Source organism: Notamacropus eugenii, chromosome 4 (assembly GCF_028372415.1).
Source record: "Notamacropus eugenii isolate mMacEug1 chromosome 4, mMacEug1.pri_v2, whole genome shotgun sequence".
In the NCBI taxonomy this organism is placed as follows: domain Eukaryota; kingdom Metazoa; phylum Chordata; class Mammalia; order Diprotodontia; family Macropodidae; genus Notamacropus; species Notamacropus eugenii.
In genome coordinates this window covers 244,400,264-244,424,658 of record NC_092875.1, presented here as the reverse complement: position 1 = coordinate 244,424,658, position 24,395 = coordinate 244,400,264, and the positions used below count along the sequence as shown (strand labels likewise).

Here is a 24,395-nt window from a genome sequence, read left to right as displayed (position 1 = left end):
TTTTCAGGCCACTAGGTTGCAAAGTTGAAAATCACTATAATGCAACATGCTCTCATGTGGAAAATGGTATAAACGGGTCAGTTTTGGATTCTGTCCCAGGGTTCTAATCACCAAAAGGACCTCATTATAATGCAGTCTCACTTACAATATGATCCTGTAGCCTGGGGTTGGAGGACTGTACTTAATTTAACGAGGCAGGAACTGGATAAATGGTATTCTTGTGACTTGGAAGGATTAATGTAATCTATAAAGGGGTTTGACTTATAACTAAAATAGCTAAGGCACTGGGGAAATTGGGCTAATGTCTTCTCACCTTTAATTCACAGTACCACCACAAGCTGTGATGCTGTGCACCAGGAACAGAATTAAAAATACAAGCTAAAGCTGGGGTTTCCATTTACCTTGTAATATTGTAAAATTCTTGATGAGTTGGCCGTGCTTGGAGTCTACCAGCTTCATTTCCTCCATGATCACGGACAAGTTGGCTACTTCAATATCTAACCTTGATCTCATGACATCCTGCTGCATCCTGAGAGTCGTAGAATCCAAACGAATGTTGGCCAGTGTATTGTTCAAGGCAGTTAGGTCATCTGTGTGTTTGGTTAAGGTGTCCGTACAAGTTGTCCTCACATCATTCAGGTTGCTGGTCAGCGTCCGCAAGTGGTGGGCTGTATAGCTGATATTGCTAATAATATTAACTATATCTGTTTCAAAGAGTTGAAATCGTTCCTCTAACTGATTAAACTTGGTGGTGGTTCTGTTCTCCGACTCTTTATGGTAGTCTTGAAGGTCTTTCAGATTCTGTTCATTGGCTTGTGAGACAGTAGTGATATTGTCCAGTTGACCATTGAAAGAGTTAAGTTGGCTGTTCATGTCCTCTAAAGTATCATTGTTAGCTTTGGCTAAGGCTGAGTTGTTGGCAGCCAGCATTTGCAAGTTCTGTACTTTCTCCTTAAGCCAATCGGTGTCCTTTCTTGCTTGAAGGAAAACCTGTTGCAGATTTTGGAAATCATTCTTAATTCGTTGGATAGCTTGGCTCGTGTCATCCACAGATCTCTGCAGACTGCTTATTAGGTTCCTTTGTTGTACTTGTGTTAGATTCAGGTTGTTTAGGTTCATGATGACCACATTATGTGAATGCATTTGGCTCTGCAAATTTCCCTGGAGGACGCTTGTGTCTTGCTGCAGATTGTTGACATAGCCATTGTAAGCCTGGAGGGTTTTGTTGACAGTGGTGATCAGGAAAGAGTTATTTTCCAACGTTTCTTTCATTTGGCTCTGCCTGTCATCTAGTATATCCCCGCTCTCCTGTAACTTCTCTAGTGCATCCTTATTCTTGCTGGTTTTCTCTGTAATCTCACGAAGTTGTTGTCTGAGGTCCAGTATGTCTGATCTGAAGGAAGAAAGTTCTGTGTTGGTGCTCACAGCTTTCTGCCCAGTTTGGTCTCCTGGAATAGAAAATATTATTAATGAGACACAATATCATTGAAAGGAGTTAAAGCGTCATGGCTGGTTTTCAGAGTCTGATTTTTATTGACATACAGTGGTGTGTATGAACTTTGGGAGGTATGATCTGGGCATGAATAGATTTCAATCTACATGCATGAAAAGCATGTGTTCCCAAATTGGGTAGCTTGAACTCTTAACAACCTGATTTATATGGATATATCTCAAGAATGCCCAATGCTGGGACTGCCAAACAACTATGGTTGAATGACTCTGTGCCCTCAAAATTTTCCCTGCTCTAGGCCACAGGGTAGGATATCATAGGGGGAAGTAAGTTATTGCTCTTTAATCATTAAGAAATATTTTTTCCTCTGGGTAAAAAATGGAGGAATATAATTTGCAGCCCCTCTTTCAGATATGAAACTAATTTATGCAACTGTTATTTACAACCGGAAGCATATTAAAATAAACCTACAGAGTCTTTAGTAAAACAGCATTTAACGAAGGGCATTTATAGCACCTTAAGATCAGGATAGGTCTTAAGATTTTATTTGGCCTACTAAAGATTTTATTGGACCTATTCCCAAACCAATCCTTAGCTTTAAAATTTTTCTGAACTGCATTCAGTGGAAAGACTCTACCGACAATGCAAAATCTAAACATTCTTCTGGCTACCTGTTAATAATGTACATGAATTCTGCTAGAAGAAGCTTTACTTATTTATGTAAATTAGAATTAGAGAAATAAGTTTTGCTCCACTTGTGAATTACCTAATTTCTTCAGGCCACTTTCCACTTCTGTGAGTTTCTCGTTGTATCTTAAATGTGATGTCTCCATGCCACCTGTGACGTTGTCCATTTTCTCTACAACTGACATTTGAAAAATAATTCATTAGTAAAATCATCCTTATTTGTGCTTGGTTTTTTAGTTGTAATACGGGCTGCTGTTTCATTATAGCAACACATTAGAATATTTATGATCTAGTGAATAACAGGGTGATGGATACAGAATGGAGCAAAAACTAAAGCAATCAGGTCATATAAAGAAAAACAAATGATGAATCCTTAGTTTTGATTGTCTTAAAACCCCCGAGTTAGATGAATAAGTGAGTATTTGACATTTACATAGCACTTTATGATTTCCAAAGTACCCTCATGGTGTTGTCTCATTTATTTTTTACAACAACCCTATGAAGTAGCTGTGACAAGTATTATTAGTTTCATCTTTCAGATGACGGAAATGTGGCTCTGAGACATTAAGTGATGTGCCCAAAGTGGCACAACTAATGGATGGCAGATCTGGGACTCAAATCCAGGTCTTCTGATGGTCAGTGTACTTTCCATTTTGCCACTTAAGAATATTATATTCTCTTCTGCTCTGGAATATTTTGCTGTGTCTTAGATGTTATGCATTTAGCTTGGACCTGACTTTATTTTAATATGCCATGGGAATTCCCACAAAGTATCATATTCGGTTTGGCATTTATAATTTATTTACATCTCCAGCATCTAGGCACCAAGTATATGGCTCATTTAGGAAACAGTTTTCATCTATAATTCTATTTTATGATCCCTCGTAACATATCAGGCAGCTGGGACATGCTACTTGAATAGGGCAGATCACTGAATGTCAGAAAAGTTAACCCTCAAAGTCACCCAAGCCTCTAAGTATTTGACTCTCTGTCTTGTGTTTTCAGTCAGTCAGTCATTCAACAATCGTTTATGAAATGCTTATTATGTACCAGATGCTGTACTAAAGATTCAGGATACAGACAAAAACATGGCCCTTGTCCTCAAGGAGATCAAATTCCAGAGGTGGTGGGGGAAGACAACATGCAAATAACTATATACGACAGTCAAGGACTCAAAGGGACAGAAAAAGCTAGTTGGTCCAAGTCACCTAGTCTGCCCTTGACTATCCGCCATATATCTCTCTCTGCTAGTGATGAACAAGCCAAGCCAAGTTGTTGAAATGTTACATAACTCTGTCAATGAACAGAGTTAGGAGTCAGAGAGGGAAGGCTGCTGCCTACAATAGAATTGTGAACAAAAAAGTAGTAGTATTTGGAGCTCAGCCTGTGTGTTTCTCCTCTTTTCAAGGATGGGAATGGGACAGCATTTGGGAACTAAATCTTATAGCTTGTTCCTTGTAGGAGGGCAAAGTTGCTCTTTGCTTGTTCCTGGACGGGAGAAAACAATGAGGTTAGAGAACTGAACTGTCTTTTCCCAAATTCCTGAGTTTGGAGTATATCTAAAGAGGGGTTAAAAACTTCTAAATCTGGAAGAAGATGTGAGTGGTAGTTGTTTAAATGTATTTGTGATTCTATTCCTTTTCCTGATTCTATAAATATGTAATGGGGGTCTGTATTGAAGAGCTGATGAAATCCCCCATGTGTAAGAGACTGGGGAGCCTACTTCCAGAAAGTCAAGATGACATATAATGGAAGTGACCTGTTCCCAGATTCGGAGCATTTGTTCCTGTAGTTGGTTGGAATCTGCTAATCCCATGTTGATTGGCTGCATAGCCAAAGTTGAGGTGCATTCAGAAAGGAGCAGGGCATAATCTGTTAGGGCCAATTTCTTGACTTTTAATTTTTTTCACTGGTATGTTCAAGTAAAGAGGCAAAAACTATGGAAAGAGAGACCTTAGTCTTTTATCTCCCCCATGAAGCTGCTCCAGTGTGCACTCTGAGGAAGTATACGGCAACGCTGTAGCTTTGTCTCTGTGGTCATCTGTTTCTTGCTTTTAGGTGAAGGAGATTGATGATGTCTGTGTCTTTGCTGTCTTTGAAAGATCAGGAGACAAAACACCAGAATCCAGAAGAGGAGTTCAGGAAAATTTTTGTGGCCAGTGAGGAAGGAGCTGAGTGATCCAACCTAGTTTACTAGTGGGATTGTGTTCAGCAGTATCCAAAACTAAGATTTAGTTAGTGACTGTGTTGAATTTGGAAGTGTAGAAACTACATTAAGCTTGAACCCATTCTCCCCAGAGACTGAGATGTCATAGGGGAGAGTGTGCCCTTAGGTGTTGGGGAAATGTTTGAACTTCTGTTCTTGTTATATCTTTACAGTAATTATCCTTTTGTGAAAGCTAATTGAAATTAATTGGTTAAGTGGAATTGGAGAGCTAATTACTGCTGTGTGGCAGCATGTGTGTGTGGGAAAAATGGGATGAGGGGAAGATTCTCTCAGATTGTGTTAGAGAAAGAAACCCAAATCTATCCAAAAGTACCCTTAGAATCCTGAAGGAAAATGTAGTTTTTCTCATTCTATGGAGTCTAGAGCCATCACTATAAATAGGTAAGTAAAAAATAGCATATACAGAGTTTAAAATGCTCCCTTGTTTTTTGGATTGTCTAGTCTAGTCAATAAAACTATGTTATAGTTGTATGAATGGAACTCAGGAAAATATAGTAGAGGAAAGGAGGAGGCAGGGTTTTGTGGTGAGATTAGTACTTTGAGCTATTCTGATTGGTCAAATTCTTTTTACTAATAATGTCCTTTAGCCTGCATGTGACCACTCACTCTCCAGTCTTTGGCCATTTTAATCAGTCTCACTAACAGCCTTATAGCTCCACCAAAGACCATGCCCTGGGAGTTTTAACACTTTCATCTCTGGAATGTCTGCTCTAGGCTATCTTCTTCTTCTACTTAATGACCTCTCAGATCACTCTTTCAGAAAAGTCCAAGCCACATTTCACTTCATTCCCCACTCTGAACATTGCCTCTACAGCCCTGCCAATAGCACCTTAAGACTTCAAAATGTTTAACACATTATCTCAGGTTTCCTATTAGAATGAACTTCTTGACAGCAGGAACTGTCTTGCCTTTTTTTAAAATCCTTAATGCTTTAGTGCTTGAATACATGCTTAATAAATGCTTTTAAAAATCCATTCATTTGAACCTCACTGCAACCCTGTGAGATACATGTCACAGGCACCATTCTTCTCATTTTTCAAATGAAGAAACTGAAGTTCAGTGAGATTAAATGACTTACACACAACTAGAAAGTGTCTGATGTAGGGTTTGAGACTAGGTTTTTCTGACTCTAGGTCCAACACTTTACCACTATGAAAAAATTTCCAGATAAATTTTGTATTAACATTTCCTAGAGATCACCAGTATGCTCCCAGCTCAGTACCAATGTTGCCCTTCTGTTGGTTGCAACAGATTTTTTTTTTTTTTTAGGGAGGAAAAATTTTTTTTTATTATTTTTTAATGTTTAACAATCACTGCCATACAATTGAGATTTTATCCCCCCCACACCTACCCCCCACTACCCCCCTCCCTCCCCATGACTGTATACAATTCTGTATAGGTTCTACATATACTTTCCTATTGAGTATATTTTCACTATAGTCATGCTATGTAGTCAGACTAAAATAAATGAAAGAAATCATATAACAAATCAAAACATGATACACAAACACATACACATACACAAACATGATCTGCTACATTTTGTGAATGACTTCCATATTTCTTTCTCTGAGTGTGGAAGGCATTTTGCCTTGAGAACCACCTTTGGGATTTTTTTTTTTTATAAGAAGTTTTTGTGTTATTACAAAATTCCAAGTCTACCAGAAAAAACTCTCGCACACTGTGGTCGTTGCTGTGCACAAAGTTCTCCTGGTTCTGCTCCTTTCACTCAGCATCAGGTCATATAAGTCCTTCCAGGCCTCTCTGAAGTCTTCTTGTTCATCATTTCTTATGGCACAATAGTACTCCATTACATTCATATACCATAATTTATTCAGCCATTCCCCAATTGATGGACATCCCCTTGACTTCCAGTTTTTGGCAACTACATAGAGTGCTGCTATAAATATTTTTGTACATGTGGGACCCTTTCCCATTTTTATGATCTCTTGGGGATATAGTCCTAGTAGCGATATTGCTGGGTCAAAGGGTATGCACATTTTTGTAGCCCTTTGGGCATAGTTCCAAATTGCTCTCCAGAATGGTTGGATGCGCTCGCAGCTCCACCAACGATGAATTAGTGTTCCAACTTTCCCACATCCTCTCCAGCATTTATCATTTTCTTGTTCTGTCATGTTTGCCAATCTTAGAGGTGTGATGTGGTACCTCAGAGTTGTTTTGATTTGCATCTCTCTAATCAATAGTGATTTAGAGTATTTTTTCATATGATTATAGATAGCTTTAATTTCTTCCTCTGAAAATTGCCTGTTCATATACTTTGACCATTTATCAATTGGGGAATGACTTGTATGATTATACATATGAGTCAGTTCTCTATATATTCTAGAAATGAGGCCTTTATCCCCGAGCTTAGCTGTAAAAATTCTTTCCCAATTTACTACATCCCTCCGGATTTTGGTTGCATTGGGTTTGGTTGTGCAAAAACTTCTCAGTTTAATGTAATCAAAGTTATCCATTTTGCATTTCATAATGCTTTCTATCTCTCCTTTAGTAAAGAATTCTTCCCTTCTCCATAGATCTGATAAATACACTATTCCTTGCTTCTCCAGTTTATTCATGGTATCAATCTTTATACCTAAATCATGTACCCATTTGGACTTTATTCTTGTGTACGTTGTCAGGTATGGGTCTATGCCTAATTTCCGCCACACTGTTATCCAGTTTTCCCAGCAATTTTTGTCAAACAATGAGTTCTTATCCCAGAAGCTAGGGTCCTTGGGTTTATCAAACAGAAGGTTGCTATATTCCTTGCCTACTGCATCTTGAGTGCCAAGTCTATTCCACTTGTTTACCTCTCTGTTTCTTAGCCAATACCAAGTGGTTTTGATAATTGCTGCTTTATAGTAGAGTTTGAGGTCTGGTAGCGCTAGGCCACCTTCCCAAGCATTTCTTTTCATTAGTTCCTTTGATATTCTGGACCTTTTGTTTTTCCAAATGAATTTTGATATTATTTTATCCAGCTCTAGAAAATAATTGTCTGATAGTTTAATTGGTATGGCACTAAATAAGTATATTAATTTAGGTAGAATTGTCATTTTTATTATATTAGCACGGCCTACCCATGAGCAACTAATGTTTTTCCACTTACTTAAATCTGACTTTATTTGTGCAAAAAGTGTCTTGTAATTGTGTTCATATAATCCCTGGGTTTGTTTTGGCAGGTAGACTCCTAAGTATTTTATACTGTCTACCCTAGCTTTAAATGGGATTTCTCTTTCTATCTCTTGCTGTTGGACTTTGTTGCTAATACATAGGAACACAGAAGATTTGTGTGGGTTTATTTTGTAACCTGCAACTTTGCCAAAGTTGTTTATTAATTCAAGTAATTTTTTACTTGAATCTCTGGGATTCTCTAGGTAAATCATCATATCATCTGCAAAGAGTGATAACTTAGTTTCTTCTTTGGCTATTCTTATTCCTTGAATATCTTTATCTTGTCTAATTGCTACAGCTTACATTTCTAGTACCATATTGAATAATAGTGGTGATAATGGACAACCTTGTTTCACCCCTGATCTTATTGGGAATGCATCTAGCTTATCCCCATTGCATATAATGCTTGCTGAAGGTTTTAGATAGATACTGCTTATTATTTTATGGAAAGTTCCCTTTATTCCTACGTTTTCCAGTGTTTTTAGTAGGAATGGGTGTTGTATTTTGTCAAAAGCTTTTTCTGCATCTGAGATAATCATGTGGTTTTTGTTAGCTTTGTTGTTGATGTGATTGATAATGCTAATAGTTTTCCTAATATTGAACAAGCCCTGTAGTCCTGGCATGAATCCTACCTGATCATAATGTATTAATCTCATGATAAGATGCTGTATTTGTTTTGCTAAAATCTTATTTAAAATTTTTGCATCTATATTCATTAGGGAAATTGGCCTATAATTTTCTTTCTCTGTTTTGTCTCTTCCTGGTTTGCAACAGATTTTTTTAAAAGAATGTTTTTCAGCATCAACTTTTTTTTAGACAGCTAAGTGGAGCACGGCATAGAGTGTTGGACTTGGAGTGAAGAAGACCAGAGTTCAAATCCTGTCTCAGGCACTCACTAGCTGTGTGACTCTGGGCAAGTTTCTTGATGTTTCTTATCCTCAGTTTTCTCACCTGTAAAATGGGGATTATAAAACTAACTTAAAAAGTTGTTGTAAGGATCAAATGAGATAACGTGTAAAATGCTTTGCAAACCTTAAACAAAACTCTATAACTGCTAGCGATTATTATTCATCTTATTTTAAGCAAGTGAATATAGTATAAATAATTTTTACTTTTTCAGATGTTCTAATAATTAAAAGGTGAAAGGGAAGAAAAATGAAAGATATATCTGTGTAACCAACTTCCTTGAAATGATTGGTTTCTGTCTCAGTAGAATCACTTTATTGCCCTACCAGAGCCCCTTCCCTTGAGAAGATCTTCTGGTTTCTGCATCTGGAAGGAGGAAGGTGTTATGTGACTTGAAAGGTCATGGTGTTAGAATTAACTCCTCAGGTGACAATGGCAAAAAGAATTAAGAGTTGATCCTCAGATCACAGACAGACTCACAAGAACGGAAATCTATTGATAGACTTTTGATAATACTGTACATTGATGGTCTAGTAATAATAGATTTGGCTATAATAATTTTCACCCTTAGCTTACTTGTTTTCTTCATATGCACATTTCTTAGTCCCTAGGAACAAAGTGTTACAACTGCCTCAGTAAAGCAAAAATAAAATTATTACACTGTGGGCAGGAACAGGGGAAAAAAAGTTAAAATGTTTACGCATTTAGATTCAGGCTTGATTCTCAAGTCAAAACATGTGCCTCAGCCTGTGCTTAAACCACAAGAAGGACCTTAAGACTCGCCCTCCTTTGCTGGCAGTAAAACTCTCCTCTAAATATGCTGATGGTCACTCATTTTTCTCCCTCTTTATTTTTCTTCTATTTTGGTTTTAAAGAGTCATAGAATTGTTAAAAAAAAACTGAGTTTACAGTTTAAAAAAGAAAACAAATAGATGTTTTAATGAGAGTATTAATTTTTACTTGAACTTTTCAAGGGAACTACCTATTTGCCCTGTACACAAGTGTTAATGAGCTAGCTCCATGAAGCCCCATGTTTATCTGTGTATGTTTGTGTTTAAAAATAGAGCTTTTAGTGTGGAGCTCCAAACTTCAGGCTTGAGAAGATGGCAGCTTGCCTACTGCATACAAATAGCAGACTGGTTGTGATCCAGAACTAACACTTGCTGTAATATCCCACAGCATTTTCCTTGGTCCTTATTATTAACTTTTTAACACAAAACATATGTTATCTTAGTCTAGAGACCACAAGTCTATCAACCTATGGCCCTTGTTAGATAACTCTTGGAGAAGGAAAACCATCATTGTTTTGTAAGAGCTCTTTTTTGTGGGGCCATTTGTTTCTTGATGGAGCATTTCTCTTCCACATTATTGGTGTTTCAATGAGTGTGCAAGAGTTGAAAAATACTTTCAATTCGGCCCTTCCTCCAGCTAGATGTCCTTTTCCTAGTACCCAGTTGTTTCCCCTTCCCATAGCCAGGATTCAAATGCCAATTTTTACCTTTGTTTGTAAAAATACTTGATTATTATGTTTTATTCATGCTCTCCTCCTCCTCCTAACCTTCCATGCCCTACCTGTCCTTGAAGTCCTAGTTCAAGTCTTTTCTCAACTCCAAAGTCTTTTGCAACTGTTCTACCTTACACTGATCTCTCCTTTTTCTGAACCTTTGTAACATTTTTTATTTATATCATACAGCACAGCACTTTTAGGATCATAGGAGGATAGATGGAGATATGGAAGAGCGGTAAGAAGGCTAGTCTAAATCTTTCACTTTACAAACGAAGAACTGAGAATCGGGGAGGTTAAAGTGCTAGTGCAAAGGCACACAGATTTTAGGTATTTGAGGTAGGATTTGAACTCTGATCCTCCTGCTTCCCAGTCCATCATTCTACCATTATGAAAAATTTTATTGATAAATTTTGTTTCAATATATTCTTCAAATCCCTAATACATTACTGTTGAGTACTCCTAATGTATGAATCTTGAAATACTTATGTAAAAACCATGAATGAGTGCTTAAGATTTTTACTCTAGGAGTTTTCTATTAGTAAAAAGAACAGACAGGTGAATTGCTTTACAAATTAGTACCAATATTGACCAACTTTTTTTTAAAATCTGAATTTTGTTCAAAATTGTCTTCATTTACAAAGTTTTGGCATGTTTTTTAAATGAGTACTATATTTTATCAATGTCTTTTTCTGTTTTTAATATATATATATAATCATGTGGTTTTTATTTTGTTATTAATACTACATGTTATAAGAGGTAAATATGATGTGATTGATAGAAAGCAGGCCTCAAAGTCAGGAGGACTTGCGTTCAAGTCTCACCTCTGACACCTAATGGTTATGTGATCTTGGACAAATCACTTATGTGTCCCAGTCAGTGTCTCAGTATTCTACACAGTACTCTAAGACTCTAAGTTGCAGAGCAGGTGCTGATCTTCATAGGCAGACAGTTTTTTCAATGGAATTTCCTACCAATGACATCATAGGTCTGTTAAAAATATTTATTATGTCAATTACTTTCCTAATATTGAGCCATACTTACCTCCCTGGTATAAATCTAACTTTGTCACAGTAGATTAAAAAAAATACAAAGGTATAATGTCTTTGTCAGTATTTAAAAGTATTTTTGCTTCAATATTAATTTGTTATAGTAATCTAATTTCCTTTTTCTGCTTTATCCCTTCCTGGTTAGGAAATCAGGAGCAAGTTCATCTCACAGAAACAGTTTGATAGAGTGTTTACTTTCTGCTATTGAAAATAGTTTATGTAGCACAGAGATTACTTGATCTTTGTATTTATAATGGAACTCACTATTCTATATCTGCAGTTTCTCTGTGGAAATTTACTTACTTGTTGAGGGGTTATTTAGGTAATTTATTTGATAATTTTAGCATTTTATTTTATTTTATCTTAGCTATTTATATAGGTCATTTAGACTGTCCGTTTTGTTGTCATATAATTAGACAGAGTAGTTTCTGGTAATTTTCTTTATAATTATTGTGAATTTGTCTTTCATATTCTTGGTTTTATTAATTTGGTTTTACTGTCTCTAAAAACTTATTCGTTTTCTTGATCAATTTAGTTTTAAAATTATTAATCTCATCTTTCAGTTTTCAAAATCTCTTCTTCAAGCTAATTTAAGCATTATTAATTCATTGTCAAAGATCCTATCAAATTCTCAATTTTCAGAATGAATGTTCTTGACATCATTGAAGAATGATTTTTCCTATGAAGGAGCATCTTTAGGTTTTAAAGGAGAATTAATCTTGCAATGCAGGCCAATTTCTCTTGATTTTTCCTATATTTTATTACAACATCTTGTGGTTGTTTAATAATCTTGAGTTATTCAAACTATCCTGTTGATGATGTAAATTGCTTTCACCTGGCAGCTTTCAAGCCTCTATACCTGATGCTAAAACTCTAGAACTTGATAATTTTATCACTGACTGAATCAAATGTAGCCTTCCCCTCTCAACATCCTATTGATTTTGTTCGCTTCTTTCCAACACAGGCAATTTTTTTGGTATTATTTCCTATATAATTGGACTCTGTTTCTTTGTATTTTTCTGGAAGGCCAACAATTCTCAAATTTTCTGATTGCATCGATCTTTCTAGCTCTATTACTTTGGTCAGTAGAAACTTAACCCATTTTTCCAGTTTTAAAATTTTATTTATTTATTGGAAGCAAACAGGGTTAAGTGATTTTCCCAGCATCACATACATGGTAAGTGTCTGCAGCTGGATTTGAACTTAGGTCTTCCTAACTGTGAGGCTGCTGCTCTATTCACAGTACCACCTAGCTGCCCCTAGTTAAACACTTTAAAAAAATTTGCTCCGTTGTTTGTTATTTAATGTCATCACTTTTCATTCTACTGGTTCATTGCTTAATCCACCACTTTCTATTTTATCAATTATAAGGTCAATAAATGTAAATTAAAATCATCTTGAATTCTTCCTTAGGTGAAACTGTTTCCAGTGTTATAGAGGCAGATCTTCCTTTTTTTATACTTACTATGACTCTAAATCACTCTGGACATTCTTTCAGTATATCTGTTCTTTCTTTTAGAAGTACAGTTGTTGGCTGGCATTTTCTCTTTCTGTCACCATGCCTGGAATGCTCTCCCTCCTCCTCTCCAGCTACTGACCTCCTGGCTTCCTTTAAGAACCAACTAAAGTTCCTTTTTCTACAGAAGCCTTCCCCGGTCCCTCATAAGACTTCTCCCTCTGTTAATTAATTCTTATTTACCCTGTGTATAGTTTAACTTAATATATATTTGTTTGCATGTTGTCATCCCATTAAACTGCAATCTCCTTGCAGGCAAGAACTCTCTTTTGCCTCTTTTTTAAAACTCTAACACTTGGCACAGTGCCTGTACATAGTAGGTGTTTAATAAGTGTTTAATTATTAATTGAATAATTATCATAGTCTTGTCTTTTCCTTCTGGAGATTCTGCTATACTTTTACTAATATTGATGTACTATATTAGGTTGGATTTTTTTGCTTACCTATTTCTTTATTTTTTCTTTTTCTTGTCATGTTTTTTTTTCCTGTGAGGTTTTTTCAAATTTCTTTTCTTTCTTGTTGTATTTTAGCTTGATTTGGTTCATTTGCCACTGTTTTGAGGTGGTACAGAGGGACTGGGCTTAGTCATTACAATTAACATCACCATCTTGCTGAAAGCATTTAGCATTTATTAGGCATAAGGTTGTTTCTCTAACCAAATGGCAAACACTATGAGGATTCTGTCAATTCTTCAATATTTTGGCAGATTTATTGGTCACTTAATCCCTTCACTGATGCAGATTGCAGTCTCACCATGTTCTATGAATTGCTTTGGTTAATAATTTCATCATCTACTAGTCAACTTTATGGTAATGGGCCTTTGGTAGGTTGGTCCTTGAATGAAACACACACACTATTTTACCAGAATTGTGAATGGAGCCTTTTTAGCTTGGCTAGACCCAGTAGAGATTGTGCTTTCCTGGTACAGTCTTTGAGAATGCAAAGGCACCTCCACACCATAATGATGCATTGGAGTAAGACTTGAGCGGATGTTTCATTTTTATACTTTTCTTTAATCATCAACAAACACTTATTGCACATCTATTACACCGAGGGCACTCCCTTAGGGACTCAAAGGATGAAGAAGGAGACAGGATGGTGTAATAGAAAGAATGCTGGGGAAACCAATAACTCTAGTTTTATTCCCAGTTTTTGCCCCATAACTTATGTTGCCTTAGGCAATTCACTTTATGTTTCTGACTATAATAAAAATCTGAATTTCCTTCTCTGTTAAAAGAAATTGAGCAAGATGATCTTTAGGCTTTTTTTCAACTCTTAAGTTTTAAATTAAAAGCATTTCTTAATCACCTTCTATATGCAGAACACTATGCTGGGCTTTAGGGGAGATCAAAGTTGAGAAAAGATATAGCCCCTATCTTCATGTAGTTCACAGTCAATAGGAGGATAATATATATATGTATATGCATATACATACATACATGTACACACAAATATATATACACATACACAGAAATAATTTTAATACATAATAAGTACCTTAGAGAGATGTGAACCAAAGTACTGTTTGAGGTATAAGCAGGGAAAAGTTATCATTAACTGGGAGAATAAGAGAAAACTTCATGGAAGAGATTACAGGATGGGAAAGAATCCAAGAGATGGAGAGGAAGAGGAAGAAGAAGGATATTTTAGGCAGAGGGAACGATGGGAGCAAAAGAAAGGAAAGGACAGGGTGTGTATGGGGAACAGAATAGTCTAATTTGTCTAGGGCACAGAGTACCTATTAAGGGGTTGTTAAATATAACGCTTGAAAGTTAGGATGGTGCCAAACTGTGGAGGGCCTTTGCAGTGCAAAAAGGAGAGAGCTGTTCCTGAAAAGCGACACTACCACACAGGCATAGTACTAGTATTGGATAAACAGATGCCAACAGGGAACAACAAAGGGTATATAGCCACCATTGCCCCACGATTTCACAGGCAAAATAGGGCTAGTATCTAGGAGGGACAGGCGCAGCAGGATGTTCACACCATCCAAGCCAAGGGACAGTGACACACATTCAGGGCTGAACAAAATGCTGATGTGGTATGAATAGATGATTACCCAGCAGTGGGTTTTGGTGGGTGACTGAAGTAAATGAGGTTATGCTCTGAATTGCTTAATAAGGTATGAGAAATGAGACAGGAAGCCAGGAAACTTAATTCTAACTGTGTCACAGCATGAAATCTGGTGTGTGTGTGTGTGTGTGTGTGTGTGTGTGTGTGTGTGTGTGTATCTGCATACGTGTGTGTGTGTAGATACCTCGTCTCTGGGTTGGGTAAGCCTTAGCATACAAAAATCCTAGAGGATGGGACTGAATCAAATAGGTTTCACAATTTGTATTTCCTTTCCCACCCCACTTCCAATGTTCCCCTATTCCCCCTCCCAATCTTGCAGCTGGTATCAGTGACCTGGTTATCTTTTCATTAGGTACTCAGCTGTGGAAGTTACTTGCCACTATAGGGAATCTGCATCTTTGTCCCCTGGGAGGAGGGCCAGTCAACTGCCTCTGGGGTATGTTTATGTTCCTGTTCTCTCCTATCCTATCCCATGGGCTCCCACAGACGGGGAGGTCTTGCTTTGTGAGCCAAGGAACACTTAGCGAGTAATGGTACAGTATGATTTCCTTTGATCTATGATAGGGAACGGTCCCCTCACCCTCTCACCCCAGCTGATTTTACAGCATGGTATAGAGTTAAGTTCCTTGGTTCTCTGCCTGTCATTCTTAATTCCTTAGTAGTTAAATTAGAGTATACTCTCATCTCTGTGGTCCAGTCTACCCCACTAGTGATGAGGCAGCCTCTTTTTCTCTAAAAGTCTTTGTCTAAAAGCTAGATACAAGTTTGAAGTCTGAATATATATTATATCTATAGTTTAGATTGGATATACCAGCCCTATAACCAAGTACATTAAGTAGACCCTTTTGGCATCTTCCAGATCTCTTGACATTGAATGGATATCAATGGAGCCTGCAAGTTATGGCTATTTTACTTAGCAGGTGACAAATTAACACCTCATGTCTTAGCAGAGAAGTGACATGGACAGATTTATAAACTTAGTCCAGATCTATTAAGTAACCTTTAATTTACAACTCTCTAATGTACTTATCATCTAATATTATGTATTATGAGTACCATCTTCAACCAATCACTCAATAGGCATGTACTAAGCAATCATTATGTGTTAGCAATAAGTGATATATCTATATCTACATCTCTATATCTATATGGAGGGGGAGGAGAGAGAGAGAGAGAGAGAGAGAGAGAGAGAGAGAGATTTAGTTGCATAACAAAAACTAACTGTATGAAGGACAAAGTGAAGAGGGGAAATGGAATTATCTAAGAGGTCCAGACAGAGGCTATTGTGTGGCAGCTATGGGGCACAGTTGACAGAGTGCTGGACCTGGAGTCAGAAAGACCTAACTTCAAATCTAACTTCAGATACTTTCTAACTGTGGACCTTGGACAAGTCTCGCAACCTCTGTCTATCTCAGTTTTCTCAGTGTAAAATAGGGATCATGATACCACCTACTCTGAAGAGTTGTTGTGAGGATAGAAGGAGATGATATTTGTAAAGTGCTTAGCACCATGTCTGGCTTAATGTCTTCCTCCCCAAACATGTATCTGCATTGGATCTCCCCCCAAACCCTTTTTCAATATGAGTGAAATTCAACCAGAATCATCTCTTTAAATGCTAATATTCTCCTAGTGATTTTATATGGCTGCCAAATATGAAAGACTATATTCTCAAAAGAATTAAAATCATAAATCAAAGAGCAAAAGAAAAGATGATGGTGGATATAAATGGATGCAATATGTTACCAATGATGATTTAAACTCCGTAAGTGTAATAAGAGACCTTATCAAGAATGTCTGATCAAAGAAGAGATGATGAGGTATATTGGTACTCCAAGATAAAGAACAAAAAGAAAGCACCTAATACATCAGATAAGTCATCCATGTAGTATTTACCACAAAATATGAATGGCAGCCTGCATTGATGGTAGGATTACAGTCATCGATGAGATTGTAGATTTTTCAAAGTACTAAAGCAAAAACATTGGACTCTATCCAATTAAGATTGAATTATGGAAATTCCAAAAAAAACCCCCCAACTTATTATAAGGCTGTTTCATGGCCTGGATCCCAACAACAGCTGTATCATAATCCTCTAGTTTATATATGTGTACAGATCGTTGGTTCAATTCTTATTTAATAGTCATTCCCATTTTGACAAAGTTAAAGTCTATTGTTGAATCAATGATCTCTGAATGATTGTGGAGAACAAGGAAGGTGCTACATGATTAGAGATGGGCAAAATGATCTGATTTTCCAACAAAGGAAGAAAATGGAGCCTTCAAACTATAGGTCAGTCAGATTGATTTTCATTTCTGCCCAACTCCTGGAGTGTATTATTAAAGGGATGATTAGTGAACATCTAGAAAAGCACTGAAGATCACCAAGAGCTTGACTTCATCAAGGACAGGTCATGGCAGACTCAGTCTCTTTTTCTCTTCCTGTTTTTCTTTCTTTCCCTCCCCCCCTTCCCCCTCCTTCTCTCTGTCTGTTTCTGTCTCTCTCCCTCTCTCTTTCCCTCTCTCTTCCTCTCCTTCTCTCCCTCCCTCTGTCCCCCTCCTTCTCTCTTTCTCTCTGCCCCTTTCTCTCTCCTCTTTTTTTCTCTCTCTCTATATTCATCTATCTCTCTTTGTCCTATCTCTCTTTCTGTCTGTCTCCATCTCTTTATAGCATTTGACAAAATATTTTGTGCTCCTAATGTGGAAAACAGAATAATTTGGACTAGATAATAGTATAATTAGATCGATTCAGAACTGGTTGAATTACCAGACTGGAAGAACAGTCATTACAGTTTTACGTCAACATGGGAGGATGACTCCAGTGCACCAGGTGTCTGTGCTTGACCTACATCTCCTTGACAGTTTTATCAATAACTTAGATAAAGACACAGATGGCATTCTTACCAAACTTGCTGATGGTACAGAGCGGAGAGGGGTAATGAACACAGTGGATGGCAGTCAGGATTCAAAAAGATTTTACTAAGTCACTGGGTTAATTCCAACAAGATGAAATTTAACAGTGATAAATATAAAGTGCAGCACTTAGCTTCTAAAATAATCTACTTTCCAAGTAGGGGGAAGTTTATCTAAAAATGTTAGGAAGAATTGAGTGGGCCACAAGCTGAATATGTCAATGGTTTGGTGTGGCAGCCAAAAAAGGTGGTTGTGATTTTAGGCTGTACTGGGAGTCATAGCTTCCAGGAATAAGGAGGTGGTAGTCCCACACTATTGTGTCCAGATGAGACCACATCTGGAATATTATATGCTTTTGGGGCCCTGTTTTAGGAAGGGCATTGAAAAGCTGGAGAACCGTTAAATAGTGAAGGGTCCAGAGTCTGTTTCATTCAAAGATTAGTTAAAGGAATAGGGTATGCCTAGCTTAGAGAAGAAAACACACAGAGGGTCAGAACAGCTCTCTTCAAAATTAAGCAGAAGGATGGATCAGAGTACCGGACCTAGAGTCAGGGAGATGAGAATTCAAACGTGACCTCAGACATATACTAGCTTTGTAACCCTGGGTAAATTGTTTAATCTCTGTCTGTCTCAGCTTCTTCCTTTGAAAAAGGGAGGGACAAATAACACTATTATTTTAGCACTACTTCCCAGGGATGTTGTAAGGATAAAATTATATAATATTTGTAAAGTGCTTTGCAAACCTTGAAGTGCTAAATTCTTATTAATATTATTAGGAATAATGAAGGGAAGGGGCAAAAAAATATGAGGAAAAACTTTCTAACAATTAAGGAAGATGAGTTTCTACTCCCTGGAAGTCTTTAAGTAAAGGCTCAATAACTTTTTTTGTCTAGTATAGCTTAGAAGGGATTATTTTTCACATATGGGTTGTACTAAATGGCCCCTGGGGTCTCCTATGACTGAAATTCTGTGGTTCTCCTTTCCCCATGAAAGACTGTTCCAATGGTTTTCTTGACTAATAATTCAAAATACTCAGGAATACCTCAGCTAGCTATGTGCTTGTGTGCTTTGGATAAGTAACAATTCACATCCACCTTTTGGAATCTTTATCTTTCGACAAGGCTCAGTTCAGGAGTCACTTTGGCTTCAAAACCTTTCCTGACTCCCCTCCCACCCATTAGCTCAAATAAATTACACCTTGTATTAGTTTATCTGAATATATGTTATGTTCCCCATGTAGAATATATCCTTGAAGGCAGCAGCTATTTTTGTCTAGCACCTCACATGGCACTTCGAACACAGTAGGTGCTTAATTATGTTTGCTGGATCGGATCGAATGATAGGTTAAAATAACAGAAGGCTTATTTTATTTCTTTTACTCTTGTGCTCTGCTGAGCTATAAAGGTTAGGAGAGAGTATGCAGGTAAACACTTTTGGTGAATGTAGTAATGGTGCCCCAAACTTTATGAATGAGTGGTTTTTGCTCTTTCCCTAGAGTGTCCAAGGAATCCGCAATAAACGAAGTTTTCAAAGCAGCTTTGTGAGCCATAAATCACAGGCATATTGAGGACATCTTAAGTGAAGAGTTTAGAGGATTCTCTGCTGTTGACATAAACTTTTTTGCTGCAGAAAATGCTATTAAAAAAGTCCAATTTGGGGTATGTAGAAGGAGAAAAAAACAAAAGAGGAATGGGTGGAGGTGAATGGGGGAGGTCAGGAGGTGGAATTTCAAAAGTTCCTTTGGAATATATTTCCCCCAAGACTCCAGATCCAGTACATTCAGAACAAGGAAGTGATATCAAAATAAGTCTTTGAGCTATTTGGCTTAAGAGAAATCTGTCTGTGTAATCTGGTTACTGAGACTGTCTCCCCTTTGAGAAAGACCATAGCACAGCCATGGCATATGTGGGTTTTTGCAAATAGCTGAACTGAAAAGAAAGGAAGTAGACACGAACAACACAAGAAAGTTGTACTTTTGAACACAATGCCTAAAAAGAAAACAGGGAACAGGAGAGCTGGATGATATCAAATGGTCATAAGCAATGACTTGGAGTGTGAAGGGATGCTTGTAGGAAAGATCCCAGGAGGTTTCCAGGAGGTCTTTTTGTTCACTATTTTCCTTTCTAAGGTTATAAAAACTGAGGAAGTAACACCTAAAAGTCACAGAGAATCTTGCCTTTGGATTTTTCCTTGTACTTTAAGAAGACACAAAGTTTCTCTAAATTATTTCCTAACAAAACTAAAAATTGGCCAAATGTTAGAAAGAGGTAAGCTCTTCAAAGGCAAGGACTGTGCCTTTTCTTTCTATAATAAATATTCAACTCCAAGGGCTTAAAATACTGCTCTACAGGAGCCCCCTAGAGAGACCCAATAAAAACTTAATTGTCACCACTTGATTTTTAGTTACCGCTTTGCCACTGGTTCACTAATCATGTTTACACAGAATGAAAGAAATAGAAAGCCGGCTAATTTGATGGAATTGGCTAATTTGAATCATCCATAACAAAATGAAGCTTTTGTAGTAGTTTTCTTTTTTAGGAGGAGACACTTTCAGGTGACCACAGTTCTCTAATATATGTCTGTCTGTCTATCTATCTGTCTGTCTATCTATCTGTCTGTCTGTCTATGTGTCTGTCTATATAGCTATCCTGAGAATTTATACTTGTTGGACCTAAATTTCCTCGATACAGGTGGCTTTTACTTAGGTGAGGGTATCACAGCTGAAAAGGAATAAAAGATCTGTTAATTTTCCCAATTCTTTATTGTCTCAATTCATCAGAGAATAAATGAGAACCTCCACGCTATGCTTTATTTTGAATCTACCTGAGCATTAGGGGTCAGATTGAAGAATACTTCAAGAAAATGTCTAGCTCTGCATGTGATCAGTATTGTAAACCACACAGTTCTAAAAAGAAAAAAAGGTGCAAGGAAACGGCTAAGATACCCACATATTGAGGAGATCTTCCCCACCCACCCCCTCACTCGCAAAGCAGCTACAGAGGGCATAGCGAAAGGAGCAGAGAGCTAGTGAGTCTCTGAATTTTCCTTTTTCTGTATCAGTTGCACAATCTGTCAGTCTGAGGGAAGGCAGCTGAACTTGGCTGCTGAGTTAAAGTTATTAAGATTAGCAAACTCTGTCCATGTCTGTTTGTGTGTTGAAATCAGAGAAATGAGCCTAACATGGATGTGTCTAGGAAGGGTTCCATGATTCTTTGTTGTTTTCCACTGTGATCTGAATTATGATACTTTCACTTTTAGTCACACAAGGGAAAAAAAATGCTTCAAATGGAGAAGAAAATTTCACTCAATCAGAGTAATTCTTTGGAGTATGAAAGGAAAGGGAGATCAGATGTTTGGAAAAAAACTAACAGCCTTTCCTTCCCTTTAATTCACGAAAGTTAACTGAATTATAGCTCTGATCTTCACCTACATTACCTTTCAACTTCTTCAAGGTAGCGTTTATATTGTGTTATAGATATCATTGGCATTAAACTAGCCAAAATCAACTGTGACCACAGTAAATCTGCTAAGGAGAAAAAGGGGGAAGTGGTTATGTAGACACTGGCTGAAGGAACTAGTCACCATGGAGATATTTTATTTTATTTGGCCACCATCACTATGGTTTTACGTGTGTTGGCTCCGAGGTTTTCATATGACCACTAAGATAGGGCAGGAAAAGACGGAGGAAGAAAGTGTAGCTGGAAATGATAATTCACTTCACAGACAAGGAAAATGGTACAACCTCAAAGACCTGAAAAACAAAAATCCTCACATAGGTAGGAGGGAATCATCGCTGAAATCAGTGAGGGGAGGGATGTTTTTTCTCTTAGACATTATAGTTGCTCTAAAGTGACAAGGGTACAGGACCTGAAGTTATGTTCCTAAGTTCAATACAAGTAAGATACTTGATGTTTACGCTTATAGATAAATCACTTCTCATTCCATAGTTAGTTAACTTGCTATTGGAAAGGAAAATTTATATGGTACATACCTTTGTATCCCAGAATGGCTACAGTGATTGTTAGCAAGGCACACAGAATATATAATAATATGATAGAAAACTTCAGTGCCCAGTTATTTTTACATTTGGTACATTGTGTTCCTTCTTGAATACCTGTAAGAGAAGATATATTTTAAGAACTATGCCCAGCATTGTTATTTCGAAGATATTACCCTAGTAAGTGTTCAGAGACACAGAATGATTAAAAAGGATCACACTATAAACACAAAGGTCCTGAATTTGTGTATCTATACTATGACTGATGGGGCAACTAGGTGGTGTACTAATGCCAGGCCTGGAGTCAGGAAGACCTGAGTTCAAATCTAGCCTCAGACACTTTTACTAGCTGTGTAACCCTGTATGTCACTTAACCCTGTTTGCCTCAGTTTCCTCATCTGTAAAATGAGTAGAGAAGGAGATGGCCAACCACTTCAGTATTTTTGCCAAGAAGACCCCAAATGGTGTCATGAAGGGTTGGATGCAATGGAACAATGGTTATAAGTAACATTTTTAAAATGGATATACTCCTTGTCTATCATGTTAGCAACATGAGGGACTCTCTATATCCAATAATGACTATATTCCATACAATTAGGAAATAGTACATGGTTTTATTTCATGGCATGGAACAAAATCTCAATGTAATAATAACATTTCAGTGAAAATAGCTATGACAAAAGTATTTCAAATCCTAGTCCATTTATGTTTTTAGCAATATTGGACAAAAGACAACTTTTAGCACAGTAGAAGAGTCTAGATTTTGTTGTTCAGTTGTTTCAGTTATGTCTGACTCTTTGTGACCCCATTTGGAGTTTTCTTGGCAAAGATACTAGAGTGGTTTGTCATTTCCTTTTCCACTCATTTTACAGATGAGTATGAGGAAACTGAAGCATACAGGGCTAAGTGACTTGCCTAAGGTCACACAGCTAGTAAGTATCTGAAGCCATATTTGAACTTAGGGAGATGAGTATTTTTGGATTTTTTGTGAGATGAGTTTTCCTGACGTTAGGCTTAGTACTCTATCCACTGTGCCAACCAGCTGACCCTAAGAGTACAGATCAGTGGTGGGGAACCTGTGGCTTAAGACCACATATGGCCCTCTAGGTCCTTAAGTGTATCCCTTTCCTAGAGGGCCACATGTGGCTTCGAGGCCACATGTTCCCCACCCCTGGTCTAGATAGTCCTTTGGAATTTGTTGTGATGGAATCTCAGTTAAAATAGAAAAAAAAACATCCAGACATGTGATTTTATTGGTTTAAGGAATTTCTGGTAAGTAAGCTCCCTCTATCAATCAACAGCTGATTTGTGCTATAGACAACTGTTAGAGAGTCACTGAGGTACTGAGAGGTTAAGTGACTTTCCTATGAGTCAGTACACATCAGAGGCCAAATTTGAGCCTAGGTTTTCCTGGTTCTGAAGCTAGGCCTCTATCCACTATATCATGCTGCCTCTCAGTAGCAAACATAGATCATTTTAAAACTGCAATGTTTAATTAGCCATTGTGTTTGGACTGTGAGGAACAGTAGGATATGGAGTACTAGTCTGTATTTATAAGTTATGGTCTGGTTTTGGAACAAAGAGCTTGCTTTCTTGGTGAGAGGGAGTAAAGTTTTAGTGCATATATAGTCGTTTCAACCTGTTAAAGTACATACTGGTCTGAGTAGTAACCAGCTGTCATTTCTGTAAGTACATACAGAAAGTAAACCATAAAAGGGGAAATTTCCATCCAATTGATGAGAAATACAGGAGACAGACACTAGATATTTTGATGTGAAAATCATGTTGTAAAGACTATCAGGAATGCATTTGTTTTCTTGATCTGTTTTCCTATGTGTGTCTACTAATAGTGTGCCTTGGGGAGTAACAGTTTATAAGTGACTGATTGATTGTAACCATGCTCAGTAATTCTTGATGGATAAATGATGGGGTTTGAGCAACAGTTGAAGTTATTTTCCTTCAGTTTATGATTTTATAACACAGCAACATTCTTTGGTGAAAAAGCATCGTTGGCCCTGTTTATTGTAAAGTGATGAGAAAAACAGACTGTTAATAATGACTGAAATTTAAGTTCTTGGGCACACCCATGCCTCCTTGTGTCTGGGCCGTAGGCAAAAGTTGAATGGATTCAATCTGATTTTGCTGATTAAGGCAAACAATTTGGATCAAATACTTGCTGACCCAATGCCTTCATTTTTCATTTGGCAAGTAATAATCAATTGTGTTGACCGTATGGATAAGCATGAATCAAGTTCTATACACTCCAATTTTCCCTTTCTTCACCACCACCTCTCATGTTTTTCTCTTTTTGGGAGAGGAAAACCCTTGCTTACTTGTAAAGTAACCAGAATCTTTTTTATGAAATATGATATGCTTTGATACTCTGATGTTTTCAGCACACTCAGCCTTTATTTCTTGACCCCAACCATTCCAATAGGCCCTTAATGACCTCTACCCTTACTTGTTGGCTCTCTTGATTTATGCTAAAGGAGGTAGCATAGTCACATATGAGATTTTGGAAGATTACTCTGGCTGATGTATGACGGGTAGATCTTGCCTCTGATGAAAACATTCTCCTTGCCAAGACAAACCTCTCCACATGGATCCTATCTCCTTTTCCAGAAAATTGGTCCTTCTCTGTGTCTCTTTCTCTCTCTAATTTTCAGTCTCTCCCTGTCTCCTGGCTCCTTTTCTGTTGTCTACAAATGTGTCTATATCTCTCCCATCCTTAAAAAAAATCCTTCCTAGAATTGCTGTGAACAATTGCCTCTATTTCTTTTCCTCTTCTTGGCTAAATTCCTTGAGATCTATAACTGATATGTAATCAATTCCTGTAATAATTGATATATAATCAAATTCCCTGAGATCTATACTTTATGCCTCTACCTCCTCACCTCTCACTT

At 37.3% G+C, this 24,395-nt stretch overlaps 1 protein-coding gene across 1 annotated transcript in view; it reads right to left on the bottom strand.

The window, feature by feature from the left end:
- Nucleotides 1-24,395, bottom strand: part of COLEC12 (collectin subfamily member 12) — a 235,803-nt gene that overhangs the window by 24,894 nt on the left and 186,514 nt on the right. The window contains exons 3-5 of the mRNA XM_072604343.1: nt 21,487-21,609; nt 2,217-2,315; nt 402-1,448 (exon numbers count right to left, since the gene is read on the bottom strand). Coding sequence (XP_072460444.1) covers nt 402-1,448; nt 2,217-2,315; nt 21,487-21,609 — 1,269 coding nt within the window. The remainder of the gene's footprint in view (nt 1-401; nt 1,449-2,216; nt 2,316-21,486; nt 21,610-24,395) is intronic.